The 26,604-nt window shown below is 34.9% G+C and overlaps 1 protein-coding gene across 1 annotated transcript in view; it reads right to left on the reverse strand.

Annotated features, from left to right (window-relative positions):
* Nucleotides 1–26,604, reverse strand: part of SGCZ (sarcoglycan zeta) — a 485,172-nt gene that overhangs the window by 22,734 nt on the left and 435,834 nt on the right. Inside the window, exon 6 of the mRNA XM_087736759.1 lies at nt 1,946–2,018. Within this exon, the coding sequence (XP_087592885.1) occupies nt 1,946–2,018 (73 nt within the window). The remainder of the gene's footprint in view (nt 1–1,945; nt 2,019–26,604) is intronic.

Here is a 26,604-nt window from a genome sequence, read left to right on the forward strand (position 1 = left end):
ATGATCTGAGTGTCTAACTGTATTTTGCTGTCAGAAAATATCTCACAAACCCACAATTATTTATAGTTCTTGCAAGCTACAAGGTTAAAAAGGGTCTGCAGATTACCTTCTAGAAAGATTTATGCCAAAAGCCAAGAAATCTCTGTCCTAATAGTAGTTACCATCATTTTAAAAAGATTAAAATGACTTGAGAGTTTTAAAAAAGGAATATCACTCAATCCTAACTAATATATAGGAGCACATGTGTACAAAAACTTGCAGAACACAATATAGACTGAATATATTAAGAATAAAATCACTTACACATAAGGCAATGCTGCTTGACCAAACAGCAAGGGTTTCCATGTCATAATTTTTTTTAATAAAAAGTTTGGGTTAAGTTCATTATTAATGAGAGGGCAGAAAGTTGAATAGAAAATTGTCACTAATTTAAATTCACCTTGGAAAAATGAGCTGAAGGAAGAGTGGAGTTGGAAAACATTAAGCAACAATGGGCATCATGGCAATGAATAAAGCCAAAAGACAAGAGAGGTGAATGCCAAATATATGTTTCACAAACAACATGAGATGATTTTAACTCTAGTGAAATTAATCCTGAAGACACAGGGTTATCTATCTGTTTTATCACACATTTGCACTCTGTTACTATTATTTATTAGAAAGAAGTAGACAAAGCAGCGTTTCCACTTTCTTTTGAGTGGGACAAGTTCCACCCTCTTACTCAAATTTTTGGGCCCCTGAAAAAAGAAAAGATTATTATGGTTCCACTTTGATTTCTGCTGAACTCCCTTTGATTAGAGACCATACCACCTTGGTGGTCATCACTAATAAACGCCTTTACAACCACTCTCAACAAAGAACTGACAGGAGTTTTGGCAGGGGATAGGGATTTTTCAGATAAAAATATAATGAGTAGGATTCTCTGGAAGACCTCAAACCATTACATTACTTTAAAATGTTCAGTGTAAATAACCAAACACAACCATTTACTTCTTACACCCCACATACAATGGTCAAACTTGTCCACATGGGCAGCTTCCTGCACGTGATTGCTGCAACATCATTACTGGTTGATGATCCTAACTGCCTCTGCAAATATAGGAAAGGGCATTTAACAGTGCTTTTCTGGAGCAATTAATTGTAAATACTGCTGGGCAGGTAAAGGGATAGATGTTTAGGATTCGTAGTAGAATTGAATCTATACTGTTTCTCACCAGTTCTGCTGAGAGAAACACAAGAAAGGACCTTTGATTTTCTGGGATTGTCATATATTCTCATTAGTCATCCATATGAATTACAGATTAGTATTTAGCAGTGCACATACCTGCACTTCAGGAAAAAGCTTTTGCTACAATCTAAATTTTCTCTTTCTCAGTCTGTAGGTGCTTTAGTAAGTTTTAGACTTGATCTTTTACTATTTACTTATTTCTCCACTTTTGTGAGTATGTACAGAAAACTTTGGATTTTTTACACTTACAAATGTAGCCTCGCATGGTAATGAATTTTTGAAGTGTGTGTATGTAGTATTCAAAAAACCCAAGATCCCACAAACACCACTTGAAGAAAAAATCTGGGACTGGCTTATATATTCTGTAACAGCTCATAAAAAAATCAAAATCTGTGTCTGATGCTATTAAACAGTAGTGTACTCATTTGACCTTAAAAACACCTGACTATTCCAATCTTTAGGGAAAATATACTTCTCCAGGATTCTGCCACAGGAGGCAACTAATTTATTAGAAGTCATGTATTTTACATTTTGTGTGATAGTAGTTTGTGGGGTTTTTTTGACTAGTTAGAACAAATTGGAGTCTACCAGTGTTTTGGATATGTATGAGTCATTAAGTAGGCAGTATATATTACTATACAGATATTTGCTTTTAATCAAAACTTAATTATTTTTGAGAATACTTGATTTTAAAACAACTTTTTGAACAACACCTACTTGAGATCTTGGGAAGGTTCTGCTCTGATATGGGGTGTCTCCACAGAGTGCCCAAACACTGCCCCTTCTGTGCCTAAAATACATAAATAAAACACAGTACAGTTACTTTGGAAAATAAAAGCACATTGAAATGTATGACCACAAATTGACATTTTTAGGACAAAATATCTGATTGAATCCTTTAATAATGATTATCAATGTTTCTTCAAATTTACGTTTGCATTTCTATATCAAAGTCTGGACTGACATCATGTGAAATTTTAGACTTCTGCTTATCGGTAGATGAATTTCCCATACAAATCTGAAAACATTTATAGATCCAAAGTTTTCAGCACTGACTTGCCTGAATGCTCATCTCAACACTTTGGAGATGGATTGTTTTACAGATAAGGAAAAGAATATCATAGGTTTGTTTGACAAAAACACGTTAGAAGTGTCTACTATTTTCTGCATGATGTTCATTTTGATTACTTAAATTGAGATGCCAAGCTTTCAAAAGTTTTGAAATAACAGTCTACCACCTGAAGTTGCTAGCCTGAATCTCAGTATCTGGCAGCTTCAGCGTTTCCTTCCATCAGACCTTTCTCATTGAAAAATTTTGTTCTCAAAGAAATTAAAGTGACTTATCTGGAATGTTCTTTGCTTTTAGTGTTGGTAGTGGATGCTCATGTATCTCTTTCTGGGTACTCAAAATCAAGGCAAAGAAAAGGGGTAACTATTTCCTAAAACTGAATTGATTCTCTATTGAATTTTAATTTCTGTAACTAGGTCCAAGTTGCATATGATAACTCCACATTTTGAATTACATGGCCAAGATTTTTCATTGAAAAAATTAGGGTTCTGATAAATATTCACTGAAGTTATTTGAAAAAAAATACAAATATTTACACAATCCATTTTAAAATGCAATTATTTTTAAGGAGAATGAAAAATGACCAAGAAAAATTAATAAAGACCTGATTACAGCAAGTTCTCTGTTAAAATAAGAGAAAACTCAAGAAACTGACACATCAGGACTGAATGAATAACAGTCACTTATACTACTCAATTTACGTTTAAGGAATAGCAATAGTCTACCTATGTTGCTAGGCATTCAAAAGTTTGTCTTCTTTTTTTTCCCCTGAACCTTGTTGTCATGTTTATTTTTGTTTACAGATTTGTCCAATGCCATTATTTTTGTCTTCCACTTATATAAACATCAGCTTTTTGTTTGTTTGTTTGTTTGTTTTGTTTTAACAATATCCATATGCCTGTAAGCTTTTACTTTCCTTCTCTGAAGATGATGTACTGGGCACTGTGTAATGAAAATAGCCTAGAACTATTGTGTGAAAGTCTTTCCAACAGAGAATCGCCAATAAAGATGCAAGAACTAAATAAAAACACAAGTAAAACAGGTAATGTATTTACCTTCTATCACTAGCAATAAGATTAAGGAAACTGTCTGGGACAATTACAGTTGATTACTAAATATTCTAGGATTAATTGCCATATTTCAACAACAGAAGTTTTCTTGTGTTCTGAGCCTCGAATTCTGAGTAAACTTAAAAATATACCAACAATACCTCACAGTAGCTGTGCAAGAAGTGCTCAACAGAACAGAGGCACCACTCCAATTGTCACAATATTTTAAATACAATAAAGTACTTTCAATTATTTACATATTTTATTTTTACATATTTTCTTTTATTTATTTACATATTTTATTTAAATATTTCACAAGTATTTTAAGAACTTTTGGCTGTTAATGGAGACAGATATTTAGATATTGTGGCGGTGAATGGAGTCAAATCCAGTTGGCGGCTGGTCACGAGTGGTGTTCTCCAGGGCTCAGTGCTGGGGCTGGTCCTGTTCAGTGTCTTCATTGATGATCTGGATGAGAGGGTTGAGTGCACCCTCAGTAAGTTTGCAGATGACACCAAGCTGGGCGGAAGTGTCAATCTGCTGGAGGGTAGGAAGGCCCTACAGAGGGACCTGGACAGGCTGGACCGATGGGCCGGGGCCAACTGCATGAGATTCAACAAGGCTCAGTGCCGGGTCCTGCACTTGGGTCACAACAACCCCATGCAACGCTACAGGCTTGGGGAGGAGTGGCTGGAGAGCTGCCTGGCAGAAAAGGACCTGGGGGTGTTGGTTGACAGCCGGCTGAACATGAGCCAGCAGTGTGCTCAGGTGGTCAAGAGGGCCAATGTCATCCTGGCCTGTATCAGGAATAGTGGGGCCAGCAGGACCAGGGAGGTGATAGTGCCCCTGTACTCGGCACTGGTGAGGCCGCACCTCGAGTACTGTGTTCAGTTTTGGGCCCCTCACTACAAGAAGGACATTGAGGTGCTGGAGTGTGTCCAGAGAAGGGCAACGAAGTTGGTGAAGGGTCTAGAGAACAAGTCTTATTAGGAGCGGCTGAGGGAGCTGGGGTTGTTTAGTCTGGAGAAGAGGAGGCTGAGGGGAGACCTTATTGCTCTCTACAACTACCTGAAAGGAGGTTGTAGCGAGGTGGGGGTCGATCTCTTCACCCTAGTAACAAGCGATAGTACAAGAGGAAATGGCCTCAAGTTGCTCCAGGGGAAGTTTAGGTTGGATATTAGGAAAAACTTCTTCACTGAAAGAGTAGTCAGGCACTGGAACAGGCTGCCCAGGGAAGTGGTTGAGTCTCCATTTAAATACCTCTACCGTGAGGGTAGATGTGGTGCTTGAGGACATGGTTTAGTGGTGGACTTGGCAGTGATAGGTTAACGGTTGGACTCGATGATCTTAAGGGTCTTTTCCAACCTTAACGATTCTATGATTCTATGATATTTTTGCAGTTAACCAATAACATTTAGTAAACTAATGTTACCAGGATTTGAATGCAGAATGAGGCTACAGAATGTTTAATTGATAATAGCATTTCACAGTGTTAAAGAGAAAATGTCCTGAGCAAGAAGGCAAAAAAAAGCTAATTAAATGTTAAACCGAATTACTGTCAGAAAATCATCATTGTTGGTCACCTTTGAAACTCCACTTTCATTTAAAAAAAAAAAAAAAAAGGAAAAAAACCCCGTCATTGTAAAACACTCTACTGGTATGGAGTATCCAAGACAGGAAGAGGGGATTTCTGAGAGTGATGAAGTAAAGTCCTAGCTTTTAATCTCCAGAAATCTATAAGTTTTACAAATATCTTGGCAAAGCATACTGAAAACAATTTCATTACAACTGCTGCTTTGATGATCTCACAAGAAAACAACCAAATCCACTTTCTATAACCAAACTTTTCTGAGTGTTATGGAGAACCACGGGAGGGAATAAACAGCATATCTTTTTACCTAAAAGTATTCACAGAGATGCTGTGCAGCATCTGCTTTTTAAAACTGACAGCGCCTTGCAATTCTGCTACCTTTAAGAGACAGGAATAGCATGTCTGTATAGGCAGGCTTTCTGTCACTCAAAAAAATCTCATCCCCATTTATAATAGCATGCAAAAAACTGTATGGGAGCTGAATATCAGAAATCAAAGAGTGTGCTTCCAGATGCTGTTCAACTTTTTCATCAGCAGAATTTAATACTTTCAAGGCCTAAGGCTTTTTGTGTTTTTGAAGGTGGAAATAGGACATGAAGATGTAAATAACTGAGCAGGATGCAGAATTGCCAGTCTTTACTTATAAGAAGACCACAGCTGTAATATTTGAAAGAGCAGAATTAATGCAAAGATATATAAAACATCACTATAGTATGGGTCAGACACTAAATCAATCAGAAGTGCCAAAGATAATATTAGGCAAAGACTGATAACAAAAGAGAAATTACAGCTGGTTCTAAGCCAGCATTAGTATTTCCTCACTTTCAGCAACACTTGTTTTAAAGATGAGACGGCGTTTCTCCCCTAACAAAACAGAAATTTAGAAAGACCGACCAAGTTTGTCCAAGCAGACTGAAAATCCAGGCAGGTAGAATTAAGGACAAACTGATAGAATTAAATAAAATATAATTAAAACTCATAACAAACCAAATGTGCTCCTTTTGTTATTTGAAAATATAATCCCACATATGTTTTTTGCTTCCCATAAGGCCTCAAAAGTGAAAGTATAACAGTTCTTGTGGTAAATGTTTTATCCTTAAAAAATATGCTGTCAACAAGTTCAAGAATATCTCCAATTCCTTTTATTTTATAGTGCAAGAAAAGCAGGCACTTACAATTATCTTGTTTTTAGTAAGAAAGGTGAAAAAGATCAGCCAGCCAGAATTTACTGATGTGTTTCCAGCAGTTAAACAGCAGGATCAAGAAAAATGCAAAGGGATTGTACAGCAAATAGAAGACATGGATCAGCATTACTTAAAAATACAGAACAGAGGAAAAACTATAGGAAGGTATTCTTTATTTTTTAATTTACTATATGTAAATCTGCAGTGCTTTGATGGGAAGTTAGATCATGTATTTCAGTAGTGCTTAGGAAATGGTGCTACAAACATACCTTTCTATGAATAATAAATATAACAATATAAATCCGGATTCAAAGTGAATAGCATGATTTTTTAAATGAAATAAATATACTTTAGGTATTTAATAATTTATAATGTTAAAACACTTTTTTTTTTTACAGAAATAATATAAGAATCTATTAACAGTATTCCCTGTCTTACAGAATCATAACCAAGACCTACTTGAGATGAGTGAAATTCTAGAGAGAGATGAATGAATACAAAAAAAGAATATAAAGAAAAGACTTGAACCTTCAAGCCCTTTCAAGTACCACTCAAAAGGAAGTAGTTAGGGAACTGAATTCAAAGGAACATGAATTAGAATGGATAGCTATAAAAAGTGAACCTTTCAGAGGAAATAAAATAGCAAGGGCACGGCGTATGTGCAAAGGATGTAAAATCAAAATTGTAAGTGTAACTGAATAAAATTACTCCCACCTCCAGCTTCCAGTGGAAGAGAATGAGTTAAGTAAAGATTTTGCTAAGAAAGAAGCATCTGTGAAGGCAAACTGCTGGTCAAAGAATACCGGTCGCTATAGAGTTTGCTGGAGAAAACTCAGTAAATAGCACAAATCAGGCAAAAAGGCCATAAGTCCAATTCTGTATTTATAGAGAAATCTCATTATGCATAGCAGATTTATAAACAGCAGACCTTTAAAACACACTTTTTTGATATAGGGCAAATCAAAGCGACCCTTTCGCTACAAGCAAAACTAGTCACACATTCCTGCTGAAACTGAATATTCGGAATCCAGAGAGACTAGCGTAAATTACTCATTTCTGCTCAGTTTACTGGTTCCTGACATTCAGCCTTTGGGTGATGACAAGTTTCAGAAAAACAATGGAAGTACAATGTTGGTATTTGGTGCTGGATTATATTTACTTATGTATGTTCATGATGACGGATTTTTGTCATTTATTTAATCAGCAAATAATCCTTTAGTAATTTATGAGTTAGTTCACACAACACCACTGGTACCTTTTAGTGACCTAATAACCGACTAGCACGAAAAGACCAACACCTGAGCATATTGATTAGTAGAGCTAATTTTTTTGTAAAAATAATGCCAGCTGAAGAGTTGATGAGCCAAGAATAAAAAACCAATAAATTATTTTGCTGTGAAAAATGAGCCATATATTAACATTATCCCACTCCTTCACATCATTCTTGTAAGCAATCACCTCAAATGTACTGACAGTGGAATTGTGTAGCATTTTGATGTGTACAAATTATATGGCATTGCAGTGTCACAGGCATAGCTGAATCTTACTGCCTTGATCTTTCTCTAGGTTTTTCAGAAACGTCAAATAACAATATGATGAACTACTAAGATTATGCAAGTATTAGACTGTAATGCCAATTTGTCCTCTGAGTTAGAGAGTTTAAAGAAGAGTTTGTAAAATATTTATCATTTTTGAAGCTTGCAATTTTATTCATTGAAAACTCATTATTAAGTTAAAGCATCCACAGGTTTCATACAGAAATATGAGTAATTTATCAAGATTGCTTTACCATTGAAGAGACCTTCAAAACATAGACTTTATGTTCCAAAAGTTTAATTGCAATAAAAAAAAAAATCTTAATTCTTTTATCATGTGTACCAATCTAAAATTTAAAAGTGCCTTTGTGAGATTACTTAGCTGTTGTTCAACACTAAGACCTTGGAAGAGCTGATCACTGCCAGACTGAAAAAACCAGATATATTCAAGTAGGTATATCAAGGATCATAAAAATACCACAGAAAATGCTTGTTGCTTCTTTTTTAAAAGCCCAGTTCTTACAATTTATCTTGGGCTGATTAGAAACCCAAAGAAGTCAGAATGCAGCTTCTGGATCACATGTTGATTGTGCAGCTCTTCATGACTTTCAATTTTAATAAATGGCTTGAAATGTAATTTAGCTAGGTACTTGTACTGAAAAAGCATGATGCAACTGGATTTTTGTTTTGGAGGCCTATATAACTAAAACGAAACTAAGTAGGTTATTTTATGAAAACATGATTGGTGTGATTGCTGGGATTTCAATCTTGCAGAGTGCCTCAGGAGCAAAACTGACTAATGTTACATAGTGAAGGTTTCAGGTATGATACTGTTGGGGCCATATTAGAGGTATATTATAGGTAGGAAGCTGTAGTATAGCCTGACTAGATGCAGCTGTTCGCTTGTAAACTAAAGCATGACCATCTAAGTCTTCAGAGGTAAGCCATTATTAAAAAGTAAATTCTAAAATGAATGATTTAGATTCATTACTCAAGGCCCTTGAACATGACTAATGTTTGATTCATATTTTCTGTATGGCAACCTTCCTGAAGCAAGACTTCTACTAAGCCTTTCATTTAGGTAAGAAGAATGAACTCCCCAATAAATTAAAATTCAGCATCTTAAAGTGTGATAAATTTTGATCAAAGCAAATCACAACTCCAGGAAATACTTGCGAAATTGCGACAGTCAGTATTTATTTTCTTAAATATCATCTTAACTTCTATTGAGTACAAACATTTGAAACATTGCTTCCTAATGGTGGCCAGTTAAGACACCTTTTGTCTTGCAATGCAAATGAAACTGGATTATGTGTTCAGTTGCTCATCCACATACTTGTTTGAAGGTTCACATCCAAAATCTATGTCTGGCCACCACTTGGTTTACTCTGCTGAAAAAGTGAATCTACTTGAATAAAATTTGGACTGAGCGTAGTAGTAACATAATTCAATTAATAATTGGAAATGGCTATTCTAAATGCTACTTCTGGGATGGAAAAAGTCAATATATTTCATGAAACTGCTGAGAAGTTACATTAAAATTGAATATTTCTTCAAAACATGAATGAAATTGAAAAATATATAACAGGTTTACACAGAAGAATTTTTCTTAAATGATAATTTTCGTAACAACTTTCACCTTTTTCCCCTATACTGTATGACAGATGGAGATATACATGACAATAAAAATTATTAACTACAACCATTTTCTGCTTGAATTGATACAGTCTCCTTGAAAAGTTACAACAGCTAGATATATGAATATATTTAAAGCTTACATTTAGATTTCACAGTAAATAATTCCTAAAAAACAAAAAACCATCTTCTTTTCCTAGATATATATGATAGTCTGGATTTGCATTTTTCTTAAAATTGTGTAAATGATTCTGGGTTCACAATAGTGGAACACAGAGCAAAAATCATCCTTGTCTACATTCAAAAAAATGAATTTTAATGGGATTATTTTTGCATTTAATAGATTAAAAAGACACTATTTTCACTTTGTTGTAGAAGATAACCTTAGGATTTGGAACACTCAGGCTTATGCTCTAATGAATAGTTAATCAGTTACAAAACAGAATTGCTGATTCCTTGATGAAAAATGAATGAATCAATGAATGAGAGGACTATCAAACAACAGTCAAGAGCTCCATAACCAGGGGACTCACCTTGGATGTAAAAGAATGGGACATGAACTTGGTATCCCAAGTACAAAATGAAGGCTTTAACTTCAAGGCTAATTAAATTATCTTATAATCTTATCTTGATTTTTACTAAAAGCAAAGTGTCATGTATTTGTACAGAATACTATGGAAAAATGTTAGAATCTGAAGGGGGAAAAATGTGAGAATGAAAAAAATGTTTCTTACCTAGTTTCAAGAACGATCAGCGATAGTTTCCCATTTCAAAGCTTTCTGAAAATTCTATAATGTACTGCTGCCTACCTACAAAACCTATCTAGGACTATTCGCTTCAAATTTGCCCTAAAACAAAAGAATTAATTATTAGCTTCTGATAAAGGAAAAGGGCATTTGCCCTTCAGTTAAAATATTCCATAAATAGATGGTCTGATTTTGAAAAGTCAAAAGCTCAGAGGAATTTATCAGCAGTTTCTCCATTAAGTCTAGACATCTCATTAGTTGCCTAAGTTAGGAGGTACAGACTATTTATATTTTATCTATAGCCAAAAAAGAGAAATTGGCATCTCTAGCAGTTAGTTAACTACTGATACTGGACTGAGACTAGAGCAATAATGCACACAACCTAAGCACCTTGAAGTTTTTGCCTTCAACATCTGGTCAGCAGTTGACACATGAATTTTACCTAAATTGGGAAAGCTTGTTTGGAAATCTCACTTTAACTATATGAGAAGTCATCTAAGTTACCCTTAGCATTAAAACTGATTCATAGGGTGCCTTATAGAGGTTTTAGCGGCCAGTTCTTTATGCCATATGTAAATGTGCATTTATTTCTGTTCTCTACTTTGCCATTACTGCAGCATACTGAAAAACTGCTATGATTATGTGATAATTACTGCTTCATTCTCACAATTTAGTAAATTGTTTTATTTATGCAAAAGAAAGCCACAAAGCGGCAGGACTATTATCCAGATTTTTGAAATAGGTCTACTGTAGCATTTTTACTCAGTAGGAATTAGTGTGCCATTGATAAATTATAAACAAATATTTAGATAAACGCATTTGTGCACCCTGTAGAGGGCACTAATACACATATAAAAAGTTCATCATATGCAAGTATATAGTATGTATTTAAAAAGTCACTGTAAAAATGCCTTCAAATACTTTTGAATTAATTAAAAAAATGAAAATGTGAGAAGAATCCTCACATGTATTGCTACAATGCTGAAATGGAGATATGTTGATATAACACATTTTGGTGCATATTAGACCAAAATGGAACAAAAATGTTAGTATCTCCAATTATTGAAAGTCATAATTTTTTTTGCAGATATGAGAAATAAAATGAAGCTATAATATCAGTTCCTCACACAGTTGTTAAAAAGTTTTTATTTGATATTATCACTAGATATCTTGATTATCACCTATTATGACTGTCTTTTTATTCCTGCTCTTTATTAATGTTCTGGTTTTCTCTCTAGAATTAAGTTACACAGATGAATACAGCACATTCAAACCTGGCGTTACCGCAATGCAAAAGGGCAAATGACTTAACTTAGATAAGTCTTTACTGCAGTTTTAAACGGAAATTCTGCAGCTGTGAGAGAGAGGGTGAATGTGCAATAGTAATTTTGTCACAATATTCTTACCTTCGAGTCAGCATAGCAGTGAAGCAAGCCTTTTAATTTAGCAACAAAATGGAAGCAGGTGTATTTCAAATCTGTTAACTGTAGTGACTGTAAACCACCAATGGTCATGCTAGCAAATGCGTGCCTGTGATCTGTATTAATCACAGGAAAGACAGCATATTTTCTGCAGGAAAGCACAAGATACTAAAGCATACTGCAATATACTGAAGTTGGCCAAAATATGCATCTTTTGCCAAAGTCTCAGATGTTTTTGCAGGCAAGAACCACAAGAGTTGCTACATGACTTGCAGAGGGTGTGGGAAGAAGGTTTATGGCAGTAATTTACTGCTAGATCTACCACTCCGTTTTCAAGATGGGACTGAGCTGGGCACAGAGTAATTTATCAGTGCTGGTCTCAATACTCCCTTGTATGTCACCAAGGAGCAGTATCAGGACTCAGATTATAACCACAATTCAGATTACCTGGCAAACCTTGTAACAGCCTAGCTCTGCTGCGAGTCTTGTGGCATAACCTTAGTCTAGTCTTTGCTCTTTTACCGATTGTGAGTCAGGGGAGACTCAAAAATCCCACTCTCGTCACTGCTGTAATACACCTATCATAAATTCACCATAAGACTTTTAAGGTTGAAGCACTTTTCATTGCCTTGCTACATACCAAGGCATGTCTGGTTAAAATTAACAAAGCAGGCTTTACTACTGCATGAAAATTTGGTGTGATCAGCTGCCAGAGAAACCTGTTGCTCACATCCTCTTAGACTTTAAACTACATTATGTTCAGGCACTTTTAGAACAGAATACTGAACACCGGGCATCAGGATTGTCATGTCTAGGGAACAGAACGTTGTACAATTTGACAATCATTGTGAAATCAATTCTTTTCTTTACGTTTTTTAACTTTAAATTACAGAAAAAATATATTTCCTATGTCCAGCTATCAACAAAAGACTTTACCAGGTTCAGAGACAAAAAAGAAAACATTTCTTATTTTGCATTTTCTTCAGATCAACTCTAGAAGATATTTCTCTATATTATCCAGTTAACAAACTGTCACGATGCTTATCAATCCAGACTTTCGGCTTTCATTGAAGAGAACCTTACCTGAAAAGACCTCTATTCTTATATTCTTTAACCTTCCAGAGGAATTTATTTCTTTTAGATTCAGTCTTCCTTGTCCTTTAGTCTCCCTCTGGCCTCCAGACTTACTCTCATCACTGTAAGTAATGTGTTCTGTTTTTTCAGCAGGATACTCCCTCTGCTCCTTTCCTTGTTTTGTATTAGAAGTTCCTTTTAATATCTATACTAATTTTTCACATTAATGCTTTTCCAAAATAAAATTTTTTTGAGTTACTGTTAGTTTTGCTGTCATGAAGAAAAAAGAAAGCGTATTTTCATTAAAACTTCAAATTCAGAAACTCTAATTGGTCTTTTGCTTTCATCCTAAATCTAAATATAAATCTAAATATAAATCAGGGAGGCAAGGCCAAGAATGACAGTGAGAAGAAAAAAAATTGCAACTATAAAAAGCTTGAAAACAGTCCTGACAGCTAAAACATGAGACAAATTTGTTGGTAAATACTCTTTCTGCACAGTATGCTTTATCTATTGCATTTTCTCTGCTCCACACTGAGAGTGTAAAAACAGATTAAAAAAGTAGTCCATCATTTGGTAATGTTGTTAACATAAAAATAGCAAAAATAATACAACTGTTTTTCTTGATATGAAAATAAATATTTTTTAAAAAGGTATTTCCCTTTGATGTTTAATGAAGAAAGACTTTCAGCTGTAACTACCAATCCCACCTCATGCTTTCGACCATAAATTGGGAAAGGAATTTTTCAAGTGAACCTAGCATTCGGCTACCGCCAGTATTTTGTTTTGCTGATCTTGGATACATCTTGTGTCTTAGTGTGATATCCAGGTACTTTGAAAGCTTTACGTGCTGCTGTATCTAGACCTTTGACCATCATAACATACTTGCTTTGCAGAAAGCGATGCAGAAAAAGGACATGAAAAAGCACTATTCCTAGTTACACTGACACTGTAAGTGGTGTAATCTATAGTACTTCCTGTCACTTCTATCACACTTTATGTACCAGATTGGTTTAGAATGATGATGACTTAAGGGCAAAGTCTCCACTTGGGCTAAATGACATTTTGGCATTTGTAAAGGAATAAGGCTGCCTGGAAGAACTGAAAGGCATTTGTGTGTGCATGATTGTGCGTGTGTGTGTGTGTATGTGTGCTTAGATCTATGCTCTAGCCGTCTTTTTCTAGCTTGCTCACAAAATATGTTTCAAATGTTTTACAAAGCTGCTATCTAATAGCTTAAATGATAACCAAGATATTTTTATAAAGAACAGTTACCATAAAACTGAATTCTAATGCTTTCTAAGTAGGAACAGCTAGATAAACTTATCCCACTATATATTACTAATATTAGTGTTGACAGGATCAATACAAGTGTTCTTCATATATCAAAACAGTAAAATTTATGGTATGCATATTCACTTCATTTTATCTATGAATGTAACATATACCATTCGGAAACATTGACATTTAGGTTTTAGTGTGGGCTTCCAACCACACAGTACGATGATTTCTGAAAGGAGAGGTCTCCAGTTGCTTTACCTTGCTAAGCTTATTCATCCTATCCCTTCTTGTAGTGAAGTGTGCTTATTCATGCAGCTTTCTCATCTTCCCCTCACCATACAGAATCTTACTTAAAAGTGAAGCTGAAAGTACATACCAAAAGTAACTAACTTCTAAAACAGATATACGGGAAATACACTATGCAAAGAGGAACTGTACACAGAAGGAAATAAAGGACAAGAGAATGGTCCCCTTTTTATGGCCAAACCCAAATTCTTTTCATTTTCTCTCCAGTAAGATGAAAGGGTAGCTGTATAATGTTATTTTAGAATGTCAGTGTGGTTAACCATGGGTGCTTTAGTTGGCCAAGATATGATCAAAACCAGCCACATTTGTTGTGTGTTCTCCTGTTCATATAGTCCTAATGCCATTTTGTGAATTAATCTTGTGAAGCAACAGTGTTTCGTAGTGTTGCTCTTTGTTTCAAAACACTGCAGTTTGGCACTTTGCTCAGTATCATACCTAGGAATGCCCACCTTATCAAAGCTTATAGTTTGGACCATTATACTTGATTGTGACAGCATTTATTCAAACAGGAACCAAAAAGTCTACATTCCTAGATTAGCACTGGTCTCCTAGGTTTGGAATGGAATATCTCAAAACTCTGTACCTCAATTCAAGAATTCAAGTAAACCAAAAATAGTTAATAAGACCCAAGAGGAGATCAGTCAAAGAAAAAAATATGTGATATTAATTACACACTGTGCTATGCACAATTGTACAGTATGAAATAATGTAAAAAAAGAATAAAGTTTTATCAATTTTGGAAAAAATAATAAATAATAAAAATTAGAAATGACAGTCAATGAAACTACTAAGAATGACTTTTAGAAATGCATCAAGCATAAAGTATATGCTAGTGAAAGTAGATTAATTGAAAAGCAGAGAAGGAAAGTGAGAATATAAATTTTCCCCAAGGAATTTAAATATGAAATACAAAGAGGTCCTTGCTAAATTATTTACAAATGAATAAATGGCAATGCTTATTAGTGCAGAAGGAAAACCAAGTAACTCAATAAAATCTCAGCCATGGTCCAAGATCCCAAGAAGTATTTATTACTCCCGTCTTGCAAAATTCCTCATTGTATGCTTTAGCTTCAGTAGTACAACTCACAGGACCAAAATTCCAGCACACATTTAAATGCTTTGTAGGATTACTGCCAGAATGCTTCACTATTGGCTTTGCCAATTCAAACCCAAAGGATGGGCAATGTAGCTCTGAAAAATGCAAAAGTGCTCAAACCAATGAGACAACTAAAATGACAAACCATGGGTGAGAAAAATGCATATTTTAACAATCTATATAATTAATAGCCACTTTTAAAAAACTTCAGTGAACTTAAGCATCAGTTTAGGTTATTCATTCAGGGCTCATTTTTTGCGCTTATACAATTAAAAGGCAAACCTTACACTGATTTCAAGCTCCAGGCTACTAGTTCCAGTTGATGGGGGCTGGCAAGGATGGAGAAGCATCATCATCTGTTTTATATTTGTTTTCAGTAAATTTTCTATAGAATGAATTTACCGACACCAATGTTTGATATCACAACGTTTTGAAAATGAGTATGGAAAATAAATCTTGGTATTTTAATTACAAGTTTTGCACAGGCAACTAAATTTCAAGGATTAAGGTTATCCAATAATGAAACAGACATAATTCTGATGTATGTCAAAAAAGCTTGGATTTCAAATCCTAACGAGTCACAAAAATGTAATCATGATCAAATCACCATCACAAATTATTAACTGAAAATCAAACAATTAAATACAAGAGAAAAGCAATTTGTTCACAGATGTTTCACAACTGGAAAGTCACCCATTTGTACAGTGGAACTGCTTAACACAGCTTTTAAAAAACATATTAGTTCTGTTCTTAGAAACTTGTCTGAGCCTGCTAACATTCAGAGAGGCTAGGCTGTCAGTGGCCCTTAGATCAGTCCTATGACTATAAAATTACTGTTGCTGTCATGTTCATTTTATCTGGACTTAAATAATCAGGTGACACCCAAATTTAGGAATTAAAGTCTAAGAGGTAATAGGAAGAAAAAAATTAATTCCTTAAAGAAAGAGACTAGCTGAGGTCTGAAGAAATTGAGAGGGATTCACCAAGAATTCACCAAGAAGGATGCTCGCTCTGATCTGGGAAGCCCATTTGAAAAGCTTCAGGGATTGCTTACAACAGAGGACAAAGTAGGAGAAGAAGGTCTGTGGAGGATATGTTTCTAAGCCAGGAATATCTGACCAGGCATAAACACAGTATCACATAGCTGCTGAGAGTCAAGGCAAATTCAGTCAGACTAGGGTCTACACCAGTGCAATTAGCAATTTCAAGACCATTCATGCTAGATTGTGTCTAGTTAGATTTCAAGTCAGGGGAAAACTCATTTGCATCCATGTACAATATACTATTTAGACTTACCTTAAGATTCCTGTCTGATGATCAGATCTCAGAAAAAGGAGGCTTCCCCCTAGAGAAGTGCCTGCTGGGAAAAACTGGTTTGGCTGGTAGATGGAAGAATTTTGAATAGGAGTGGTAGTACATAATGAAGTTCTACTCTATCCAAAAGACTTGTGCTGATCTTAATGACAAGTCTCCCAAGAAACACAAATATTCGTGGGGTAAAGAAATAAAGCTGTTCACCAGACACTGGTTGACAGAAATGTTCAACCTGTGACTGGTCAACAGCCATGTGGAAGGGATGAGAACTCTGAAGGACTTCCCTGGAACAAGCCAAAGCAAAGGTGTTAAGCATATGTGAAGAAGTGCAGACAGTAGAGCTGGTAAATGGCTTGCCTGTCTCTGAAAGCACATGCTGAAAGGCAGCAGAGAAAGCCAAGAAAGAAGGTGCTGGTTCTATGGCTGTACAAATACTACTTGCTGGACCTTGGTTGGGGATGCATGCCCTTCCTTCTATAGCAGAGGGATATTCCTCCTCTCTTATAATGCCCCATTGTGCTATGACTTGCTCAAGATTTACTTCAGCGTTCCTCTACTTAATGAAAAGGAAAACCTTAAGAAAGGAATAAAATTATTGGCTATTGTTCTTCTTTTACTTTGTAAAAGAGAAAAAAAGGTAGTTTACACTTACCTTGAACAGAAACATTTTTATGCAGAAGTCAAAATGAGAATTTTGTAATTGATAGATTTTGTGAGTGGTTAAAGATACAAATGGAGAGCTAAGTGCAAATGCATATACTGATCTCTCTTTTTTTGGTCATGCTACCCACCTGGTTTTTCATACCTAACACTGTATTATAGCCAAAAAAAACCCTTAAAGAATATAAATAAAACAACAATGACAAGGACTGTGTCTAACACATGCTAGTAAGAATTATTCTAGTGTAAACTTCTGCCAGAATTCTGACTCTTTTATCAGTGTTGCATGTAGAACAACAACAGTATGTTGTTATACTGGCACCTTCTAGACATTACTCAAACCTGACTGACCTTGTTAAATTGTCTGCTATCTCCATCTAGTCTTGCTAAGTGTTTTACATTAAAACCTCATGTAATCTATTAATTTCACATTTTCTGTAAGGTCTTAGAAAGTGATATGCACATTACATTTATCAACTTTAAATGATTCGCCCACAAAAATATTCCTTTTTTTTATGGAAAGAAACTTTTTATAATTTCTGGTATAAATTCAAGTACGAGGTAGGGTTCCTTCAGTGACTGATTGTTCTCATAAATAAAAGCTCAAAAAAGCCCAAAATATTAGTTAGTCATAAAGTATTAAAATGCAATAATAAATAATATGAAACATTTTAAATTATTTAAAATAATAAACAATTCTATGCAAATAATACAGTGACATGTGACATTTAGAATAAAATACAAAGAAGTCTTCTTTTAGACAAGAAGAAACTTAGGAGAAGTGTGCCTGCCTATAATAGTGACAGCTGCAAAGATTAGGACATTACTCCTAAGGTTAGAAAGAAGAAATTTTATTGAATTTACATTAGTTGGCTTGTGACTAGAGATTAAAAGAAAATATCTGATCTCCCCTAAGGCTCATTCCTTGTGGTGATCATTAAGTTCAAAACGAAATCAGGATCAACCAGCTCATCTTCAACAGATGTTGTTATAATTTGTTCTGTAGCAGAAAATGAAGGAAATTCTACATTTTCTACAGCCAAATTCTTCCATTGTTTCATTATTCTTTCCGTTAAAAAGTCTTTTTTTTTTTTTTTTTTTTTTTTTTTTTACAACTGATAGAGAGCATCCCTTTTTTTTCAACAGGCTGTTTCTCAAGGGCTCAAGACTCATATCATATTCCCTTTGATATTTTTTTCTTCAAGCTAAACAGCACCATCTTTCTCTCTCTTCCCTCAGAGATCATGCTTCTGGATAACTAATCAATCTCATGGCTCTGGATTCTATCCAGCTGTTTACTGAACAATGGTACACCAAACTGGACTAAGCACTTTGGAGAGGACCTTGCCAGTGTTGAACAGAGCAGATCTGCAGGCTCTACTCCTGTTTACACATTCTAGCTTCATATTTGACTTTCTTGCATCACATGATGCTCTTCAGCTTGTGATTCAAAATTCTTCCTAACTTTTTTTCTGAGGACACCTGTGAGTCTTGCTTATGAATTCTCTGAGGTTTTAAAATTGAACTCTGAAAGTCAATTTGATTTTGTTTTGCTGTTGTCTTTCCCTGTAACTTTCAAACAGGGGATGTTCTCATTACATGGTGATTTCCCTCTCTCAGATTTCCTTCCACTTTCACATTCTCAGTTCCTCCCCCACTGATCAGCAACACTCCTTTAGTTACTTTTTCAACACTGTGTCATCCTTATAATCTTTTGTACAGGCTGCATCTTGATCTTTTTTTTTCCTCTAACAGATGTCTGTCTCTGTAGTTAAAAGAAACAAGAGGCCCCCAAACATACTAAAGTGCTGTCACCAGGCCCTGTGCATTAGATGATTCTTTTTGTTTATAAAAAACTTCCTCTGTATAATCTTTTTGGTTTGGTGGTCAACATTACCACATAGGTTCTTTGCCCTTTCATCCGTACCCATGAAGTATAAATCCATTTGCATTTTGAATCTTAGAGCAGTTATACATTCTTCAGATGCATCCATTCCTGCCTGGATATTGAGGTTTTTTGCTTCATTCTTTTTATGAAATTATTCTTACCACATATAATTTCATTTCTTTTATAGAATATATGTTGAATTTTGCCACTCTCCTTCTGGAATTTACATTACTCATTCTGAATTCTTATACATTTCTATCTACACTTCTTAATCTTCATACACATATACACACTTCCATACTTTCTGAACCTTGAGCAAAGCTGCATTTTTATATACTTCTAATTCAAACACCTATACACATTGACGATATTTTTCTAGAGCCAAAATGATGGCTTATTATGTTTGTGCCTTGGTGTGCTGAATTTAATGCTGTCAGACACTGTGAAATGTAAACTCGTCATTAGCCACAATGAGGATAGGAATTTAAATTCACAATGTAGGCTTAAGGCTGCAGGCCCATATTTTCGTGGGTGATATAATTTTTTTTCTGGAGTTGCTTCCTGTGGGTGAAATTATTCCTAGCTTACAGGATCTGCTATAAATAAGCTTTGAGATGCATTGCAGAGCAGATATGATTTGAATCTATGTTTTTCACAGCTTTGACTACATACCTGCTTTATAAATAGATGTACGAACAACAGTGAAGTCCAAGATGTTGCTGGTGCAAATCTGCTAACTTTTCGTCTGAGTAAAGCTTTGTTTCAAACTGTGACTGCCATGGACTCAAACAGTACCTCCCTGTGAGGATTTCTGTATTTATTCCTTCTGCTACTTAATACTTAAATTCAGAGTCAAGATCTTCCTGTTGTTTCACATAGGTTTTGAAAGTATGATGTATGTCATGACATATTCTTGTATAATCTCACCATGCAGTTTACGGCTACTAAATACATTAGTTTGTACTGAAAGCTGGGTAAAAAAATTGTCTTAAGATCAGGTAAAAATAAAGCCACTTTGTAGTGGTTTCAGATAGGGTTCAGAGAAAACAAAGTGCAGTTCTGACATGTATTAAATGTCTCATGGTAAGAGGTACATCTGTATATTTTTGGGGAAAAGTCAGATGCCTGCAATATTTCCTAGAAATATAATACTATTCCTCCTATTCTGAAGGCTTTACAAATTGAAATCCAAATGATCTCATTTTCTAGCATCTAATGAGAATACTGTTCCAGGACAAAGCAAGATATTTTTGCCCTGTAATATCACCATTATAGGACGAGCATTTGCAGCCAAATACTCTTTTCATTGAACCTAAATCCTATAATGCTTTGCAGCCTGACCCTTATCTCCAACAATAGAATTTTGTTTCCAGGCAGAAATAAATCACAAGCAAGTACTTTAAGGCAAAAAAAGAAAATGGGAATGCTGGAGCTCCTTTATGATTCACCTTTCCCTCCTGTGAGTAGCTATATCTTAAAAACAGAGATGGGTCTGACTGCTGTAATTTAAATGTGCATTTTCAAAATTACCAAAGCCTGAGGGCAGGTGAGTGTCAGGCTTAACTCGGGTTTTGAGAGTTAGACTTTTACTACAATATCTGAACCCAATTCATGTCAAGTTCCTGTATCAAAATGAATGTTTAGTGTGTGTTTTCCAAACAAGCTGGTTTGGTTTAAGGGTTATCTCAGCTTACTAATAATGTGGCAATTTTCCACTGGCCTTTGACCCTTATGTAGGCCATGTGGATTTGCCTGATATCATGCAATTCAGACCCTTCAAAACTAGAACTACTTTAAATTGCTTCTCTAGACTCTGCACAGTTCTTCAATAGGGAATATGAAATATTATTGGGAATATGATGCAGATATTCGTAGTTTTTCCTAAAAATATTCATTCTTACATTGGTCACAAATATCCAATAACTTAATCTTGGTGTCAAAGGTTTAACCTGAAAACCAGATTCAATCTGGAAGTTAGAATCAGTCTCTGGATCAATACTGCCCTGTACCAGAACAGAGCAAATAGTCTCTTCACTAACTTTGGGAAGCTGCTGGCTGTGTTCTGCAAAGGAAGAGCTCAGACAAGTACAGAATCAGCTCAAAAACATAAGTCCTATTTAACAGAATTAAATAGATTACAGCCCAGGAGAAGAAAGGATTAAAATCTGTCTTCTGTTATAACTGATGCTATCATGAAAAAAGGAAAAAAATCAACTAGTTGAATATAGAAGGAGAAGCATTCGGAAAGCATGGATTATAGAAAGGTTGACTCTCAAGGCAGAGGATGATTTTCCTCTACTTAAACATCAAAAGAGTGTCATTTTGCTGTTTTTTTTTTCCCTTCCTGTTCCTTTCTCCTGCCTGACTATATGCTGGCTCTTTCTATGCCTCTGTCTATAGAAGAGCCTTGTTGAGTATTTTTCAGTGGAATGGCTGTAAGAAATTGAACATATTTTCCCGGGCTGGCAGAACTGCTTGCACATTTGTCTGCTTTTGGGTCTATTCTCTTTTCAGAAAAACTTCTTTTATCAAGGCTTCTTTCTCTTTACATACATTCCTGAGACCAATCACTCTGTTCCTTGGCGTGTTTATGCTCAAGCGCCAAAAATCAAAATCTTGCTTTTGCAAACAAACTGTTATTATCCTTAGGTCAAAGTAGTCCTCCAATAATCTACATAGTCATGTGCAGGCTGGTGTAAGTACACACTGCTTGTAATCTCAGCTGGCTGGATGCATTCTACCCTTAACTAGAAGATATAAATTTATTTGTGCAATGTCCTGGATAAGAAATTTATTTATTTAGTCTCAGCACTTTTAGTCTGCTTATAAAACTTCCAGTTTACAGACAGCTTGGAGTTCACATATATATGTTTGTAATCAGCTCTATAGTTGTACCTCAAGAGTAGTGCTCTGACAGGTTGCTCTGTTGCCAAGTGGTTACACTCCTGCAATAATATTATCTTTCAATCAGAGCTCTCATACAGACAAGACTGGACATTAAGTGCTTCCTTGAGATCTAAATAAGCTTATCAGAAACCTTTTTCATCCAGTACATTTTGGGGTACATATTGATGTAGTCATTACTGAGGAAACACAGAAATTCTATATATGTAATGCATTTTTGTTACTGACAGATGATGATAAAGGAATTCTGGTTCATTTAGTGTTCAGGGTACCGAGTCTGGCATATCTACTTAAAGGTTTAACTTTTTACTACAACATCAAATACAGTAGTTTTACTGTGGTCACATAATTTGGTTGCATAAGCCAGTTTAAAGCGATTAAGTGCTTCCCTTCATCTTGTGTCATTTCACTCTCCAAACTCCATCTATCCTGAATGACAATCTACCAACTGAACATGGTAAATCCAAGATCTTCTTTCCCATTCATACTGAAATTCCTATTCAGTCTCTGAAGACACTAGACATACGCCTACTGTAATAACAACATACATCAAATAATCATTTATTTTTCTACATTTCAGTACTTGTTATAAATATTTTATTTCTACTTTTCCAACCTAACTTGCATTTCACATATATTTCCTCATATTTCTGTCATATTTCCTTTTTATAGCCATAAGCCATATTTCTACTTTATCATTTCCTTTTAACTAGTCTGGAAGACCTATTCCAATTACCTGCAGACTCACAGTCCTACACCATAATCTGAAAATCGAAACTGAGGTACTGATGCACTCCTCTGCATGTTAATTCTGGATATTATTAGAACATTATTAGAAAATAAGTATGTAGGTATCTTCTGATGTTTCCTTGATGCAACAAGGCTCTCATCTTTCATCTAGTGAAGTAAATGGCTTTGATCAAAGCCATACTGAGCCCACTATAAGCATATACTTTAGTGTAATGAAAAAGACACTTGCAACCCTTCACAGATTTTTCCCTAACACTGTTCTGGTGCCAGAGTAGATTTGACCTACACACGTCCTGCTATTAATCTGAGAAAGTTTCCATTAAAACTGAAGTATGCTACCTCCTGTCCTTCTCGACTTCCATCTTTCCACGTAACTTTGCTATTTGACAAGGAAGAAGGCTCACAGAAGGTCATAATGATCTGCAAAGTTTTTATACCTCTTCTTTTTGTTTCTCCTACTGCTGCTAGCAACCATGTGCAAGTCTTACTACAATTGCAGTTCCCACAATGAGATCTATTACTATGTTTGAAATATGGAAACAAAGTGATCTTCAGCTAATTATATCAGCTCACACAATACAGACATGGAGCTCCACATATCTGAAAATTTTTGTGTTTCAATAAATTATGGAAGTAGTTGAACTTTATAGAACTACTACTTAACTGTCTACTTTACTACTACTACTTAACATTTACTGTCAAGTTTTTAAAGATTTTATTTATTTTTAGAGGAAAAATATTACTGTTAACATTAATTATCATTATAACAAAATTAAGTTTTATCCAGAAAGGACTTCAGGTCCTGTGCCAAAACAGATTATACCACATAGACATGCAGCAATAAGGGATGAAAGAAAATAAGCCAGCAGTTAAGAAAGTAATAGGAAACAAAGTAAATTACTTCTCCATAAAGGTGAGTAATATTTTCCAAACGATCTAGACTGGGTTATTTAGAAAAAGTGATAGAGCTTATTTGCTGCATCTAGAAAACATAATTGGATTTGACTGCAGAACAGCAATGGCTTCTGATGGAAGACCTATGTGGTTTAATTTGCAAATCCATTTTTGCCTTGCCTTTTTTTAAACGTGATTAATAAAAAAGCCACATGTGCAAGTACAACTGATTTAGAAGAAGGTACCTAAACCTGTAACAAATCAAGGTATGCTATTGTTTTTATAGGTCTTGGAAGAAGGGTCAGAGATAAAATCATGGTTAAATAAAGAACACTATAGCCAAGTCTGAATGAAGTATATAGATCAGAAGAACATGTAGGAGACAAGAAGAGAATTAAATTGCAATCTCTTCTCCTTCAAAAATCATAGAGAGAGAAATACTCTTTACAAAAAAGCAAAATATTTGCATAATTTGGATAAAACATTGTAAGTTTAATGGAAAAAAAAAGTTTCGGATAACATGATTTTAGCCTTAACTGAGCAAACCACCTCAAAAGTCAGAGGAGAAAAAAACCTCAGTTACGTTGTTCAAAAAAGTAGGTGTTTTGCTTAGAATATAACTAGATGACCTCCACTTTGCTTAGTACTTCTTATACAGCTGCTAACTACAAGTTTGGTTTAAGAAAAAAGAGGAAGACAAACTGTACTAACAGAGACATACAGTGAAAGTTTTTATAGAATGGATTACAGCCTTCTTTCATAGTAGTGTGTCGGAAAAATGTATATTGAGCTAGGCCTTCTTAATCTGTTTTCTCAAAAGTACTCTGGCAGAATAAAGCTGAGTTGTGATATATGCTTGTCCTCTCACTGCCAAGTGTGACCAACACAGTGTTTTCAAGTTCTGCTACAAGAATATCTTAGAGCAATTGTACTGCAATTAAAAGAAATCTGAAATAAAAGCATAGGGCAGAAAACTTTGTGTTAAGATTTAAATAACAGAAGTAAAAGTCAAACAGATACTTTTGGTCTGTAACTGCAGAGGGAGTGAAGAAGACTCTACGATGCTATAGATGCTGTCCATTCATCGGGACAGGGTGAATATAAGGGGTGGAGAAAGGTTTAATCATGTGCAGAAGGGAAACTGCAAGCCCACCAGAAACTCAGCTCCTTATTCCTGTATGTTTCCTGCCTCTTTGGCAATATGTTTACTTCATCATGCCTTTCTCTTCCCTCCCTACAAAGCTCTATGACACATGTTAAACTTAGTGGTAGGAGGCATCCCTGTGTCAAGGGGCAATAGTCAGCTGCAATTCTAACAGCTCTGTCTAACAAAGCAAAAGTTGTACCTTTTTTACTCTTTCTTTCTTTCTTTCTTATCATTCATCCTTGAATGATAAAGTAGAAGAGAGCTAACACAGTTAAAAGAAAAAGCAAAAGCAACAATGCAAGTAAGAATAAGAAGTCTAAATTAAATCAGCCAACTGCCTAATTTTAAAGTGAGAGACTCTTAATACAGAAATAAATAGCTGCAATATCTCTAAAACAAAAAGTATTACTTTTGACTCCATATTTTTCTTATCTGAGGAATATATCAATATCTGGATTACTAGCCTGTTTCTACTATAACTTTCTCCCTGGAATAGGCTGCCTAAATAAAAATTTACAAATAACAATGCTACAAAAATAATCAATGAGAAGCTGTAAATTTAATTTTTCAAGTTTTTATTAATCAAGAATTTCTTATACTGCCTTTTGATAGATTGCTTTTTAAAGCTGTGCATTACAAAAACATTCTTCTGAGTTGAGAAAAAATCATATAAAATAAATCCCACATTGCCATAATGGTTTATAAATGCCCATGAAATAGGCATGCTTTAGAAAATTAATTACCAAAATGCATCATTTATTGGACCCACTCACAGTGAAATGTTTCCAAAGAGACATTATTCACAGCTAAGCAAGAAAATAAAATCAGGTTTTCATTGTAGTACCACACTTAAATAAATACATGTGAGAATTTCATCTCCAAATAAGCACAGCTTATTTTTGCTTTTGATATTTTTTGGTTTTGCTGTTCTTCCATAACTCCTTTCCTATATTCACCCCAAGGCACCATGATTATCAAAACACAGGCTTGAGAAAAATACACTTTAAAAAATTTCTGGTTGATGTTTGACATTATGATGCCTTGCCAGGTTTCATCAGTCATATCATGTCATATAGAGTAATGCAGTCTGATTGATGCAACTCACAGGGACTCATCACCTTTCATGTGTTTGCTGAAGAATTTAAAGGTATCATACAATCTTTGGACAGAATTCAAAGAGCTACTATATGAAAGAAAGATTTTGTTATTTTATTTTTCCATGAAGATAATTTATATTTTTTTATTCTTTGGGAGATTTTTTTTTTTTAATACTTTTCTTGAGGTTGCATGGATCATACAACCTTTAGTCTCCATTGGGAGAGTACAGGGATTTGATTACATTTCTTAATGGCAGGAAATCTAATCCTCAGTGCCATTTGTAAGATGTTTTATTTTTAACTTATGACAGATGGTTTGAAATCTCCTTTGTCAATTGTATATTTAAGATTAACTTTCTCAGTATTTAATATTCTGTTCAAGTTTGAACCTTAGCAGGATTCAGTATGATTCTCTTTTTTCTTCTTGTGTTATTTCAGTTATTGTCTTAGGTTTTACTATGGTAAAATTCTTGTACAACTACGATCTATGAAGAATTGCTGCTGACTCAACAAAACACTGATATCTCCTTCTCCTAACCCCAAATTCGGTAAACTGATAAAATTTAGTGTATTATATTGGATACTGCAACATCACTAAACCGCCTGCTTGTAAAAGCCTTTTCTTTTTGTTTAGCAGTATTAATACAAATTGCTTGGCTAGAGAAGATAGATACAGGTCAGATAGGAATGAAAGAGGAAGAAAAGTTATCCCACATATACTGGCAAGCAACAATC

This window comes from Nipponia nippon, unplaced genomic scaffold (genome assembly GCF_047370975.1).
Source record: "Nipponia nippon isolate SJK-2023a ecotype South Korea unplaced genomic scaffold, ASM4737097v1 scaffold_6, whole genome shotgun sequence".
Taxonomy (NCBI): domain Eukaryota; kingdom Metazoa; phylum Chordata; class Aves; order Pelecaniformes; family Threskiornithidae; genus Nipponia; species Nipponia nippon.